The sequence below is a fragment of the Pseudorasbora parva genome, chromosome 14, assembly GCF_024679245.1.
Source record: "Pseudorasbora parva isolate DD20220531a chromosome 14, ASM2467924v1, whole genome shotgun sequence".
Classification (NCBI taxonomy): domain Eukaryota; kingdom Metazoa; phylum Chordata; class Actinopteri; order Cypriniformes; family Gobionidae; genus Pseudorasbora; species Pseudorasbora parva.
In genome coordinates, this window is record NC_090185.1 from 23,059,842 (window position 1) to 23,075,529 (window position 15,688).

At 39.0% G+C, this 15,688-nt stretch overlaps 1 protein-coding gene across 1 annotated transcript; it reads left to right on the top strand.

Annotated features, from left to right (window-relative positions):
• The first annotated feature begins 549 nt into the window (after positions 1–549).
• LOC137039520 (mast cell protease 1A-like) lies at positions 550–4,909 on the top strand. The gene is made up of 6 exons (XM_067414824.1): positions 550–611; positions 3,205–3,315; positions 3,529–3,679; positions 3,804–3,942; positions 4,345–4,590; positions 4,676–4,909. The coding sequence occupies exons 2-6, from the start codon at positions 3,252–3,254 to the stop codon at positions 4,829–4,831; spliced, it is 756 nt and encodes a 251-aa protein (XP_067270925.1). The 5' UTR covers positions 550–611; positions 3,205–3,251; the 3' UTR covers positions 4,832–4,909.
• The last annotated feature ends 10,779 nt before the right edge of the window (positions 4,910–15,688 follow it).

Sequence of the window (15,688 nt, forward strand, 5' to 3'; positions counted from 1 at the left end):
ATCAGTGTGGTGTGCCACGAAGATGTGAAAAAATTGTGGCTATACTCCCCCGGGGAATTATTTTTTCCATTTACATCAGCTAAATGCACTATTTTTCAGGCTTTTTGAGATAATAGAATGCCTAAAAAATCTATATACTATCTAGGAAAATTATGTTACTCAGTAAAAAAAAAAAAAAAAAATTCACCCAGTTAGAGCCTACAACCTGTTTTGTATTTAACTGTTCTCCAGCTGTAGTGAATCCAAAACACCAAAAATGTTAAGGATGACTAATTTTTACCCCTGGCAAATAAAAAAGGCACCCATTTGACTATTTTAAGTTAGCCTGCATAGGTAAAATTGGAATTTGGTGTAAACATCATTATTAATTTTTAGAGTTCAGTTTGGTTTACTTTGTGCTTAGCTGACAAATTTGCTACATCAGAATCCATGAGCAATCAGATGTGGTTTTCGGCTGCAAACTTTCGCAGTTGGTTAGTTCTACAAAGGAAATGCCCATATTTGGATTAGACAGCGCTGTGTGTGAGACTGAGAGCTTTATAATGATACCAGGTTTCTGCGAATGGAGATGGCACGGGAGCTCGCGTTAGAATAACTTTGGATGATTTCAGGTAGAAATCTAAAGGCGCACGGTGACAAAATATAATGAAATAACCACCTTAAATGTGTAATGTTGCCTTTTTTATTTTGACATGAAAGCTTACAAGTTATGCTTACAAGGGAGTAAACTGGCCCAAATCGCAAAATTTACTATGTTTTCACCTGTCGTGTCTCGCCTTAATAAGTAAAACCTAACGTTCAACTCAAGTGTTACAACAGCGGATTCACAAACCTGTAACACGTTCGTCTGATGCAGAATCTCTCTCTGGCCGGTGAGGTTTAGTGTTCCTTTTTAAAAAATGTCCATGTTAACTATAGTGAACTACGACGCCGGTGAAATACAAAAGCCCGCCAATCCCTGATGACAACGACGAAGAAGAAGATGTATATATTCTTCTTCGTTAGTTTTTATTGGCAGTTGGCATTGGCAAACAAGCTGAGTGATGTGCGATGCATTGCCGACCGCCACATATACGGTAATAGAGCTTTTGTTTCATTTTTTTGCCGCTCCAGTCCGAAAGACTGAGAGGAAATGAAGCAACGTTTAAGTGTTTTTTTTTTTTTTTTTTTTTTTTTTACTAAAAGATTCGGGGCTTTTGACAAAACATTCGGGGCTTAAGCCCAATTAGCCACCCCCCCGCTCTGCCCCTGGCAAGAGCCATTTATCCCGCCGGGAAAATAGCAACAGCGCCGAGACCTGCCCACAAAGTTACTTGTGCTTAGCGCTTTGACACTTGCGGTTCAGATCGTTAAAATAGGGCCCTTAGGGTGCTTAACATTAAGCCTAAAATGTGTTATCACTATTACTAAGGCTAGTATGATCACTGTATAATTTATAAAAGACTTTAAGTATACCAATTGAGCATACTAAAAGTACAATAATGCAGGGTATTTATATTAGGTACACAAATATAAATGTATTATTGTGTAGGATATTTAGCATTAAATAAATCTATTTCAAATACATTTGAGTATATTTTTCACTAGGGATAATAAAATGTAATTTAGTTTAAAACTGTTCATAGTTTGACATTTTTATCTTGTTGCTTGTCATATTTATCTGCTTTATCAGTGCAGGGCCATAGGCCTATTTACCTCGTATTGTGACATTTAAAAAATTAAAGTGTTGTCAAAGTTGATGTTTTGGCTTATATGGTATTGCATATGTGTCACGGTTCATGGATTCCCTGTCTCACTCTTGGGTGCGTGCTGAATGTAGGTGAGGGCGGAGCCTGGGATTGGCTCATCACGCACCTGTGGCTGATCACCTGCACCAGCTGCAACTCATCACCTTCACCCTATTTAGTCTCTCTGTTTCTCTCTTGTCTTTGTCAGAGTGTTGTTGGATGTTTCCCCTTGTGTCTCCGTGTTGGTTGTCGTTTCCCCCTTCCGTGAAACACTGGATCCCTTCCCGGAAAACCTGTACCGACCTCCCGAGTCACAGCTGCTCACAGCCTGCCCGTGTCGCCAACAGAGCCTCTCTCACTGCTCCGTCTTATCCGGACTTCTTCAGTGTTCTGAGTTTTGACTTCTGTGACACTTCTGTCATAATAAACTGAGTTACTTGCAATTGAATCCTGCCTCTGTGAATCCGTTACAATATGTCATTATATTATTAACATTCTACCAAAATCAAGTTAAAAGGGTGTTTTAAAGAGTAAATGCCAGACATACATGTTTATCCGCCATTAGAACAGCCACATCTGGGACAAAAAACTCAACTCAAACAATTTTTTCAGCTCCTAAAATGCATGAACATTTGGCTTTGTATAGAAAGAGTTTCTTGAGTAAAGAAAGATGTGACCAATAGTCATGAATTAAATTAATTAGCTAGTTATGGAAAAAAACGAAAAAATATGGAGATTTCTGGTGTCTAAAATTCTGTTAATTTAGATAGTAATTGTCTTACAGTGTTTTATCTTTAGAGTCAAATAATAATAATAATATTTTTTCCCTCCTCATTGTAACCAGCATTTTTTATTATTATTATTATTATTATTATTATTATTATTATTATTATTATTATTATTCTTAGACTGCAAAGCTCTTGTAAATAACTGAAATAATTTGGTCAACTGACTTGGAAATTGACATTTGTGAGACTGCGTAGTGGCAGACCTCTCTCCAAAATAATAATGGAAATTTGCCTGCACTACTTTAGTGATGCAGTTAAAGAATACAAATAAAGTTTAGAATGTGTCGACCAATCAGAAGCAAGCATTTTAAGAAGTTATAAATGTGAGTTTTATTTGTATGTGCTGATTAAGATTACTTTTTGCAGAATGTCTTTCAGCTATCATGACAATTGGAAGGATTGTCCTGTATATCCTGCATCAAAATGAAAGATATTGCATTTTTGGAATGAAACTGTGCTTTTAAGGGTAACAAACCTTATATCCGCTCCATATTACCGCATAGTATGTATCGAATATTAAAATTCATGCAGAGAGCACTTGCCGGATTCTTATCACCTAAACTATCTTTAATCTGCGTGCAAGACTGAGAGGATTTACTAGAACAGTATCTTTTCATCACTGTGTTGCTCATATTGAAAGAAGAAAAAAAAGACATGGGGACTTCTCAGTGACTCCACCCATTTTACAGTGTATTTATACAGTGATTTGCCATGATAACTCAGTGTCATCTTCATCATGACCATGATCATCATCTCTCTGCTCCTGCTGGCCTCTCTGCTGCCACACCTGACCTTCACTGGTGAGATTGATTATTTAACAGCATATTACAATGATTTTGAAGAATTATTCATTTGGATGTGGTGAATAAGTTGACTGACAGCACCCATCTCTCTCTCTCTCTCTCTCTCTCTCTCTCTCTCTCTCTCTCTCTCTCTCTCTCTCTCTCTCTCTCTCTCTCTCTCTCTCTCTCTCTCTCTCTCTCTCTCTCTCTCTCTCTCTCTCTCTCTCTCAGCTCATGTGAATGTGAGTATAGTGAACGGCAGGGAAGCTGAACCCCACTCCAGACCTTACATGGTTTCTCTTCAGACATATGGGCTTCGTTACTGTGGTGGATTCCTCATTTCTGATCAGTGGGTCTTGACGGCTGCTCATTGCTGGACTGGGTAAGAACTTGTTTAGTGTGATCTGCAATGTTGAGTTAAAATTTATTTAGACTGTTAATGAATGAAATGCAAAAATAAATCAGTTATGACATAAATTACCATTTACAATTTGCTCTTTCTACAGACGTGAGTTGCTGATGGTTGTTGTTGGTGCTCATGACTTAAGGAACAGCAAGAGTTCAGATCACATCAGAGTGATGTCCTACATCCCGCATCCAAACTATACAACCAAGACGTTTCAGAATGACATCATGCTTTTGAGGGTAAAACCTGTAATACTTAGTTGTTCAAAAGAATATCTGGTTTGGAAACAGTAGCACAAACCACTGTTTGAAATTCTATTGCAGTTTCTTGCTTTAAAAATTACTGAAGGGATTTGAATCATTTCTATATAAATGGCCTTTCCTACAGTTTTAATTTATTGTTTCCGTTTAGTAACAAAAAAATGGGAAAAAAGGCAGAAAACCTGAAACCTTGTTGTGGAATTTTTATGGTTGTTGTAAACATCAGAAAAGAAAGAGGCAAATAATAATACATAAATAAGCTCAACTTGAAAGAAACCTTTACGCCATCTGTACTAACATCAAAAACAACTGTATAAATTCAACAAATTCAAGTCTTATAATAGATTGTTTATTAAAAATGGTTGTATTTTTACATTACAGCTAGAGAAAAAAGTTGAACTAAACAACAACGTTAGACCGATATCATTACCAAAGGAAGGAGAAGTCTTCAAAGCTAACTGTAGTGTTGCCGGCTGGGGAAGACTGGCGACTAAAGGCCGGGGGAGCGATGTTCTAATGGAGGCAAACATGACTGTAAAAAGTCAGGCAGAGTGTCAGCGTAGATGGGGATCTACTTTTTTTGCCCCACAGATGATCTGTGCACATGGCAATGGTGGATCCTGCTTTGTAAGTACAAAAGATGATTCACAGACTTTATGGTAATGTACAAACTGGTTTCACTGGTGACATGTTGATCTGTGTTTCTTAACAGGGGGATTCAGGAGGTCCTTTGGTTTGTGGAAACACTGCTGTTGGTATCACATCTTTCGTTGAAGCTGGTCGCTGTAATTCACCTAATCATCCTAATGTGTATATTAAGATTTCAGCATATCTTCAATGGATCAGCAAAGAAATTTTAAATGAGTGAGTTCATGTAAACTAAAAAGGAGGAAATGTTTATCAAATTGTTCCATAAACACAATTTCATTCATTTATTCATAAACCTTCTTTAAATAAACATATATCATGGCAAGCATCAGTTATAGTCAAAGTGTTCTCATTGTCACAACCAAATATAATTTAGGCAACACACTCCCGGACCCATTTTATATTAGGTGACCTTAACTACTATGTACTAACATTTAAATTAATCATTTGATACAATGCACTTATTGTGTACATACATGTTTTTACATTGTACTTACATTAAAAAAAAAAAAAAACTGCATGTAGTTACATCTGTAATTCATTTCTGTAGTTACATTTATAATTATACTGTTGACCCTTCCCTTACACCTAACCCTACCCTTAAACTTACCCACACCACCACACCTGTCCCTAACTCTACCCGTATCCCACCTCAATATCAGCAAAAGTGTTTTGCAATACAATACGAATACATTGTTCTTATTTTTTGATGTAAGTATATAGTAGTTAAGGAATGTAAAGTGGGACCAAATATGGAATTTTTAAAAAGAAATGAATGATATCATAAATTGTGCAGCTTCATTAAAATAAAATAAATTTTATTTGACAAACAAAACATTTTTTCAGATGAAACAAGAGTGCTGGATAAGCCTCAAGGATTTGAGTTGTAAAATAAAGAGCTTCATAAAATCGTCCTACAATTTATTTTTAAATATTGGCAAGTCTCAAAGATCTGACCACAGTCAGTTTCTCTAAGCTCTCAACTGATTTCTCTCATCTAACAGAATTTACTAGAAATATTAGACATGGATTACATCACACATGGGGAAGATTAATCTATTACCATCAAGAACACAAATATAACCGTTATCAGTAACACTTTAGAATAGTCTGTCATTAGTGACTATGCAGGACTAATGAGTAGTACTACATTAACAGATGTCAGACGTTGCCCCCCTTCTTCATATAACATGTTAGTGAAATTAAACGTCTAAGCAAGTCACACTGCATATAGCAACACATCTAAATAATGGTAAAAATAAAATCACACTCTTTATCTAAATTAGAATATAGATCAACAACTTATGTAAAGCTTTCTGGGTAACGCTTTAGATTCTTCTTCTTCCGCTCTGGAAGTCTATGGCAGCCCATAGAACCGCTTGCAGGAATGTTATAAAATTTGGCACACAGATAGAGGATAGTCCCATTATTAACACACCAAATTTGGAGTTTCTAACTCATTCTCTCTCGCTAAAAACAAAATTATTTTTTTCTTCTGATTCCTTGGCTCAAGTCGATTCTATAGCACCCTATATTGTCATTTTCCGGTATGCAAATTTTCCCGCCATTTTGAATTTTCTGAAAAACCTACTTTTTCAAACTCCTCCTAGGCCGTTGCTCCGATTTTCACCAAAAATGAAAGAAATCATCTTCAGACCATGGCAACAAAAAATCTTGCAAATCATGTTGATTCGTCAAATTGTTTTCGAAAACCGTGCGAACAAATTTTAGGTAGCAGTTGCGAAAACACACTAAAGGCTATATCTCCGCAACGATTTATCGTATTCAAACCAAACTTGGTACATGTCATCACAAGCATGACTTGAAGCAACATACAGTGTTTTGGCGGAGCACCACCTACTGGTCTGGAGATACGAAAAATGCTTATTTTGGCTTATAACCTCTGAACCATTTGTTTAAAAATCATAAAATTGGTCTCGTTAGATTCAAGGCATCATGCCGAGTCGAATGATATCAGATTTTACCATGTCGGCCATTTTGAATTATGTGCTAAAATTCTGTATTTTATCAATGCATGAACGGATTGTTACGAAACTTGGTATGGGTCATCACCACGATGCCCTGAAGTAGCCTGAGATGTTTCGGAACAGCGCCACCTAGTGGATATGTTTTTTTTTCAAACGCTTAGAACTTTGGGTGTGGTTTGATGGGACTAACTTTTTTGGTCTCCTGAATCCTTGCCGAGTCCAGTGATACCACACTTGCCATGTTTCAGCATATGGTTTGCGCAGCGTTGTAATTTAGCGCTTAAAAAACATTTGCTGATATCTTCGAAACCGCTAGTCCGATTGAGACGAAACAAGCCTCAGAAGTTCGGAAACATAGGTCGATAGTTAAATGCTAATGCCCAAATCTCAAAATATTGATAGTAAGGGGTAGTAAAATCCAAAGTCAAGTGTCAGTCATTTTTTACGTGTTTTTTTTTTTTCATATAAATGTCTAAACTCCAAAACAAAATGAGATATTTCACTAAACTTGACACACATATGTATGGGCTCACTATGAGGACACATAAAAAAAATTGGTGGGATTGCGCCTCATGGTGGCACTATAATAAAACAAAACATGAAATTCCCATTGACTTCAATGCAGTAGTTTTGTTTAAAATTCTAATGCTATAATTTATGAATGCATTAGCGTATCGGTACACAACTCGGTATGTGTCTTCCGCTCTATGTCCTGAAGGTACTCAAAAAGTTTTGGGGCGGCGCCACCTTGTGGTCAAAAGTTGTAATAAAATGTACAAAAATGCTAATAACTTCTGATTAAATTAACCCATTGTAATGAAACTGGTCATAATACATTCATTGGCTCATGCAGAGAACATGGTTACCAATTTTGCCATATTTTGCAAACCTATCTGTCTTCCATCTTGTTATTTGTTAAAAACTTACTTTTTCAAACTCATCCTAGACCGTTTGTCCGATTTTCACCTAAATTGAACCGTATTGTCTTCAGACCATGCCAGCAAATAGTTATGGATTTTGTGTTGATAGACAAAACAGTTTTCATATACCACTGTAACAGAGTTGAGCCATGATGCAAAAATGACTCGAGGCTGTATCTCTGCAATGCTTTGACATATTGACACCACACTTTGCATGTGTCATTGTGACCCCAATCTGACTAAACCACATCAGTTTCATAATAGTGCCACCTATTGGTCGAAAATGATAAACCATTAAATCATTATTATTGACTGTATTTCAAATTTTACTGCTATTTTGCCTAAAATCAACTTAATAGGTCCTTAATGGCTCATTGTTGCAGTTGGTTTGAGACTTCCAGGCATGCTGGCATGTCTTGTCTTTTTCTTTGCGCTTGGCCCCGATAATGGCTGCTTGCAGCTATATTTTATACTGTAAGTATTTTTTAATTAAGGAGTAATTATCCGTGTAGTTACGGGGTAAGTATGAATGTGTGGGCTGTAAATTAAAGTGCCTCTTGTTCCCCCTTGTTTCATGTAGTTATAGGGTAAGTACAATAAAAACACATACACAATCTGATTTCACTCAGAAATATTTATTTGAAAAACAACTTAATTCAAAACAGATTTATAACACTTATTCTTATTTTTATTTTTTTAAATAAACTTTTCATTTCAAATGATAACGTCCTGACAGAAAGAGGCCCATTCTGTTTCTTTCGTTGAAACGATATTTTGAATAGATTATCAGACGCACATTCATTCTCTTTCGTCTGCAAAGGCTCGTTTGTGTTCACAGAGATCGCAAAGAACAGCTTTCAGTTTAGCTATTAGTCCAAAAGTGCTTATATTAGGAGAAATATTGACATATTATATTTCGTCATACAGAATATCATTCTATTCATTTCTCACTGAATTATTCGATATAAAGAGTTAAAACATGCACAGACCTCTCTCTGTGTCTCTTCTTAATGATATGCGTCAGATATGACTGATCAGGCATTGATTTGGTCTCTGATCTGTCATTCATCTTACTGCTGAACACCGCCCTCTGCACGACACGCACCTCCTGTGTCGGACACTTCCTTATTCTGGCTTTGGGAAGAACGAGGCTATACTGTTCGCTTAATTCATGCAGTTAAGGAGTTTTCTTTGTTGTGCCTTTCTCGTTTTGCTATGTGCATTATGGTAACATCAGTTATTTTGTGCTTGCTATGAGGGAGCCTCTACTCCACATTAATGTGTTGGTATATGACGATTAGAAATTAGACTGCACAGAAATGGAAACTACTACAGGTAGCCCTAATACACATTAAATGTAGCCACACAATCCTGATAACATTAAGAATTTGAAAAAGCATAATATGCAGTTTGACGTGATATGATAAACGATTGTTAGATTAATCATTGCGATGTATTGCAATGCTTTTTTCTCCATTCTTATGTCGGTCATACTAAATTCAATTAGTAGAGTCTGTGATTGTAAATGACAGTATCCACACACCGGCGCGGCGCTGTGATTTCGCCAATAACTGCAATTGCAGTTTTCGAACAGAGATGGCGACAAAGAAGAAAAACTACGGACTGCAGCTTTAAAGTCAAAATTATATATTTAGCTTCCCATTCTTTGACAACTAAAAAACATTCACAGCACTATAGACAGTCACCTTGAGTCAATTTCGGTCACACACAGGCTTGTTTGCTGTGTATAAAACATATGCTTCAAATAATTATTAATAAAAGTGAATATGAACAGCAGCAATCGTTCTCCCCTACCCCATGTTTAAAGGTGTTATGAACTGGGGTTTTTTGTTTTTGTTTTTTTATACTGTTGTCTGAGGTCAACTAATGACGTTTGTGTGGTTTTTACATTCAGAAACATCATAATGAATAAGTAATAGGCTATTTTCTACACTGGTTCTGAGGCTCTCTCAAGAAACAAGTGTCTTGATATCTTCAGCATGTTTATTGCTCGGTAACGCTATCAGTTTCGCTCCAGAGTCGGTGGGCGGGGTCACAGAAGCAAGTGTACACATAGAGGCGCCGTTTTCCCCTTTCTATTACGTCATTGATTTGAGAGCCTCATTTTCTGGGCCTGGTGTCTATAAAAGCTTTTCTTTTACTAACAAGGAAGTTTTCAGCTCCCAAACGTACAGGATATTCTTATATTACATGATCTTTCATATATCAAAGGCTCAAGGGAACATTGATTTCTCAATTCATCATCCTTTAAAGTATATGGGTCGCCCAATTTAGGACTTTGGTATCAAAATTATCCCATATCTTCCCAGTGGGACTTGAGTGGCTGTTCATGTCCAAGGCCAATGTGATTATTATCATTTCTATAGCATGTTGAGGCAGCATAAAACTGAGGGATGCCTGCACAACTTGATCGTATAGTGCACATTATAAATGCCTTTTGACTCAAATTACCACAGACAATGCTAAATCAATGCTGAGATTCATATACTGTAGCAATAATTACCCAACCCTTACAGTGTCAGATTTTACAAAGCTGAATTGTAAGATAAATTGATAATTCAATTTCAACTGAATATTATTTGGAATAATTTGTCATCCCTCCAACTTCATCTACCTCTGCAATTTTCTCAGTTCAACACCAGAGGTCAACATCCCCTGCTCTCTAAAGCCACCGATTTCTAATTTCCACTGACAGTACCCAGAACAAGCATGCACTTTTTTCCCATTAACTTTTTTTTCACCCAGACCTGTTGCTGTCTGTGTTTCCATCGCATTCTTAAGTACAGAGAAGATTAGGCTAATTATTTCCGGTGATGTAGGACTGTGCATGTCTTTCCAGTTGCCACTAGATTTCATCCTCCACATATAAAGGCCTTTTTCGACTGAAATTACTCTAAAAAATTTAGCTGATTTTCCACCCGGGAGCTTTCCCAAGGAACTGGGAACTTTGGGGTTGACCGCAGAGATCAGGGTCTAAATGAAGTAATGGGTAAAAATCTCTCTCTCATATGGCAAGCATCAATCCGTTAAAGTGTCTTCATTGATTGTCATGACCATAAACACTGGGCAGTCAGGCATGACATTATAACACGGCACCTGTTAGTGGGTGGGAAAGATTAGGCAGCAAGTGAACATTTTGTCCTCAATGATTGATGTGTTATAGAAGCAGAAGAAATGGGCAAGTTTAAGGATTAGGCGTGTTTGAAAAGGGCCAAATTATGATGGCAAGATGACTGGGTCAGAGCATCTCCAAAACTGCAGCTCTTGTGGGGTGTATCCGGTCTGCAGTGGTCAGTATCTATCAAAAGTGCTTCAAGGAAGCAACACTGGCGAACCAGTGACAGGGTCAAGGTTCATTGCTGCACGACGTGGGGAGTGAAGGCTTGCCCGTGTGGTCCGATCAAACAGACAAGCTACTGTTGCTCAGATTGCTCAAGGTGTCGGAAAAGTTTGTTGCAGTTTGTTGCGTATGGAGCTGCATAGCCACAGACAGTCAGGGTGCCCATGACACCACCGAAAGCACCAACAGTGGGTATGTATGAAGATGTTCCAAACCTGGAATAACTTTATTACATTGAGATTATTTAGCTCAAGGGTCAATGACTTGCATATTTTTGTGTCCAAGTGCATTATTTCCTTTTAAAATAATTGGATAAAATCATGGCATGTATCACTTTAAACCTATTTAATTTAAATAAATAAAAAAATATTTCAAAGTTCATTCAAATAATAAGTATACTTTTTTATAACAGGTTTTTATTAAATGTATTATTATTATTATTATGAAGTTAAAATCTAATAACAGTAAACATTATGATGCATCATTCTGGAGGACCTTAAATGATCCTTGTGGCAGAGTGAAAAGGTTTGTAGCGCTCTCTCAAATATACTGATAAAAAATACTTTCAAGCTAGGTGTCAGTCAGTCAGTCAGTCAGTCAGTCTGTTATTTCTTGTCATCTTGTCTAGAGTCTTGTCTTGTGTTGGTTCCTGCCCTGAGTTTCCCTGGCCACTGTCTCCTACTGCCTGACAGCCAAGACTAGAGCTAATTCTGAGAGAGAACATCAAGCCTCGGGTTCCTGGTGTTCCTGCCTGGATTGTTCCACCATCACCCTGTCTGATGTTGCCTCCCAAGATGTCTTCAAGTTCGTTTTCTCCCTGGACTGCTCTCAGTGGTCACCAATCCCCTCCGTAAAATGTGCAGCACAGAAAGCAAGATTTACATTTGAACCATTAATCCCTAACTACCCCCTTCCCTAGGAAGGCTGAACTGAGTGGACCTAACAGTGAAAATAAAAGTGTTTTGTAGGGGTGACCCCTAATAGTCGAAGATTCGATGCATCAATATGCAGGACCGGATTCGACCACTGATCTCATGGTCGAATCTTCGCGGGTGTTATGAAACGAGGATCATACCATTTTAGGCAATATGGGGGTGCTCAATATCAATGTTATAGACGTGTCGCGGCGCTGAGCGGTTGCCACTTTAAGGGCACTGAGCTTCGCACCGGACGTGCCGCGCCTTTAAAATTCGAACACATATACCGACGCGGCATTCGACGCCCGTCCGCGGCGATTAAATGTATATTTCCCTCAAATCGTGAATGTATATACTGATTTCACCCTGTGCTACAAGATACACTCATCGTGCAGCTCTTCTGTCAGAAGTCGATTCAAAATTGAGCTTACGCGTATGTTCACGTCTGCCTGCCTGAGACACGGCGCTGAGCTTCAGTCCGGTGTGAGACCCCCTTAAGGCACAATCGGCTTAAGAACATGCATATAAACGCATTTAAACTTTTCCTCTCTAGGCAGATATTTTTTTAGGTTTATTTATCAAAATGTTCTTTTATATATTTGTGTGATGTTCTGTGTTTCGATTCCGCCTTTTAAATGTTATGAGAGAACGGTTAATTTACGAATGTGTGTAGCCTAGTTTTGATCACTTTATTAAAAGTGGTGGCTGTGTGCCGTGTGTAAAGTAAAATAAAAATAGTCTTAGTCTCCTGCTGACTAGTGTCCTGCCCTTCCCAACCCGTTTATACCGTTTATTTTTTTCCAGTCTATGGTTTACACAAACATAGATGATTCGACTATCGGTCGACCATAGAGAGATTCGAAAATTCTGATTCGAATGTGTAAATCCTTAGTCGGGGACACCCCTAGTGTTTTGTTGGCTTTGCACGACCGACGGCACTCCAGCCTATTATTCCACAGCAATAAAAAATGGCCTCGCCCCCCTTATTTAATATTTTCGGAGGAGGGGTTTATGTAGATATGGGGGCTGCTGATGTCAGCTACCCTGGAGAAAAGGCTGTAGTTCTCACCGGCCATTTGCTGTAGTCCTTAGAAATTGTTTTCTTTAAAAGCAAATATTTCCCTTTGCTTTAAACTTTGAAAGTTTTGAAAGTCTTTGTAACTTTGCAGATGTTGTTTATGCTCAAACAGCAACATTACACACTAGCTAAAGTTAGAAAAGTGAAATCGTGTTTTACCACCCCTTTAAAAAAAAATACAACAGATGGACCAATGAGCTTTAGGCTTTATTAAAGGGGTACTTCAGCGCTGGGAAGATGAATCTGTATTTAAACTAGGTCACATGTAATAGAAATGTGAAATTATTTTTGAATTTGGTGCTTTCTAGACTGAGAAAAGACAGAACATTTTTTTTTGTCTCATGGAAAGACTACAATTCCCAGAAGGCTTCGCTGCCCTGTGAGGTCACTCCCAGAGCCGATTTTGACCTCCCTGGGGCCCTAAGCAAAATTCTGCTAAGGGGCCCTCTTACCTGACCCGTGAGCTATGTAAGCCATTTGCCATTGCCATGCAGTTACACCTGACACCTTAGTGCTCCCAATACAATCCTTGAAAAAAAGAATGAGGTTCAAACAAACAATATTTATTGAAGAGTATTTTCTATAGAATCTTAAAATATTACTTGCTGAAGACGGCTTTACTGTTGGTGAATCTGGCTGTACTGGGTCTGTGCTAGTACTGGCTGAGGCTGGATGTGGATCATCTGGGTCTGTGCTAGTACTGGCTGAGGCTGGATGTGGATCATCTGGGTCTGTGCTAGTACTGGCTGAGGCTGGATGTGGATCATCTGGGTCTGTGCTAGTACTGGCTGAGGCTGGATGTGGATCATCTGGGTCTGTGCTAGTACTGGCTGAGGCTGGATGTGGATCATCTGGGTCTGTGCTAGTACTGGCTGAGGCTGGATGTGGATCATCTGGGTCTGTGCTAGTACTGGCTGAGGCTGGATGTGGATCATCTGGGTCTGTGCTAGTACTGGCTGAGGCTGGATGTGGATCATCTGGGTCTGTGCTAGTACTGGCTGAGGCTGGATGTGGATCATCTGGGTCTGTGCTAGTACTGGCTGAGACTGGATGTGGATCATCTGGGTCTGTGCTAGTACTGGCTGAGTCTGGATGTGGATCATCTGGGTCTGTGCTAGTACTGGCTGAGACTGGATGTGGATCATCTGGGTCTGTGCTAGTACTGGCTGAGTCTGGATGTGGATCATCTGGGTCTGTGCTAGTACTGGCTGAGGCTGGATGTGGATAATCTGGGTCTGTGCTAGTACTGGCTGAGGCTGGATTTGGATCATCTGGGTCTGTGCTAGTACTGGCTGAGGCTGGATGTGGATCATCTGGGTCTGTGCTAGTACTGGCTGAGGCTGGATGTGGATCATCTGGGTCTGTGCTAGTACTGGCTGAGGCTGGATGTGGATAATCTGGGTCTGTGCTAGTACTGGCTGAGGCTGGATTTGGATCATCTGGGTCTGTGCTAGTACTGGCTGAGACTGGATGTGGATCATCTGGGTCTGTGCTAGTACTGGCTGAGACTGGATGTGGATCATCTGGGTCTGTGCTAGTACTGGCTGAGGCTGGATGTGGATCATCTGGGTCTGTGCTAGTACTGGCTGAGGCTGGATGTGGATCATCTGGGTCTGTGCTAGTACTGGCTGAGGCTGGATTTGGATCATCTGGGTCTGTGCTAGTACTGGCTGAGGCTGGATGTGGATCATCTGGGTCTGTGCTAGTACTGGCTGAGGCTGGATGTGGATCATCTGGGTCTGTGCTAGTACTGGCTGAGGCTGGATGTGGATAATCTGGGTCTGTGCTAGTACTGGCTGAGGCTGGATTTGGATCATCTGGGTCTGTGCTAGTACTGGCTGAGACTGGATGTGGATCATCTGGGTCTGTGCTAGTACTGGCTGAGACTGGATGTGGATCATCTGGGTCTGTGCTAGTACTGGCTGAGGCTGGATGTGGATCATCTTGGTCTGTGCTAGTACTGGCTGAGGCTGGATGTGGATCATCTGGGTCTGTGCTAGTACTGGCTGAGGCTGGATGTGGATCATGTGGGTCTGTGCTAGTACTAGCTGAGGCTGGATGTGGATCATCTGGGTCTGTGCTAGTACTGGCTGAGACTGGATGTGGATCATCTGGGTCTGTGCTAGTACTGGCTGAGGCTGGATGTGGATCATCTGGGTCTGTGCTAGTACTGGCTGAGGCTGGATGTGGATCATCTTGGTCTGTGCTAGTACTGGCAGATGATCCTCTACATACAAACTTAAGCATAGCACCTGCAAATTATAGATAACACAATTTATAAGCAGCATCAGACCCATTCAAACGGGCTCCCCCAGATTTCCTTTTATACATTTTATACATTTTCAAATATAAAATACTATTTATAATATGGCTTGGCTCCTGTAATGTTTAACAAACTAGTGATTCAGATATCAAGAATCTTTATGATTTATGATTGTTACTAGTAAAAATTCCATACATTATATCAAGAATTCACAATGTAAACAGTGAACATTTATTTATTGACATTAAAAATGCACAAATTGTGAATAAATAAAAGGTAAAATGGCTTGCCATAGGATGCTACTGTGTTTTATATTATATATGTTAAAGCAATATTTGATTTATTGTCATTATTTACTGAGAGATGTGCATCCATATTAACCAATATGTCCAGCTAATTAATATCAACATTTTCAATATAGCCTATAAATCAATAGTCAATGTCAATACATTGCTTTCCATCTTGCATAATTTGTGCAGTAGTTAAGAGTTTTAACTAAACATTGACTAAGACTAGATAATCATTGTCTTGTTTTAAAAGTATGTAACCT

Coding starts and splice junctions, on each gene's coding strand:
- LOC137039520 (XM_067414824.1), top strand. CDS start 3,252: ATGACCATGATCATCATCTCTCTGCTCCTGCTGGCCTCTCTGCTGCCA. Junction 3,943..4,344: donor ATGACATCATGCTTTTGAGG/GTAAAACCTGTA, acceptor TTTACATTACAG/CTAGAGAAAAAAGTTGAACT. Junction 4,591..4,675: donor GCAATGGTGGATCCTGCTTT/GTAAGTACAAAA, acceptor GTTTCTTAACAG/GGGGATTCAGGAGGTCCTTT.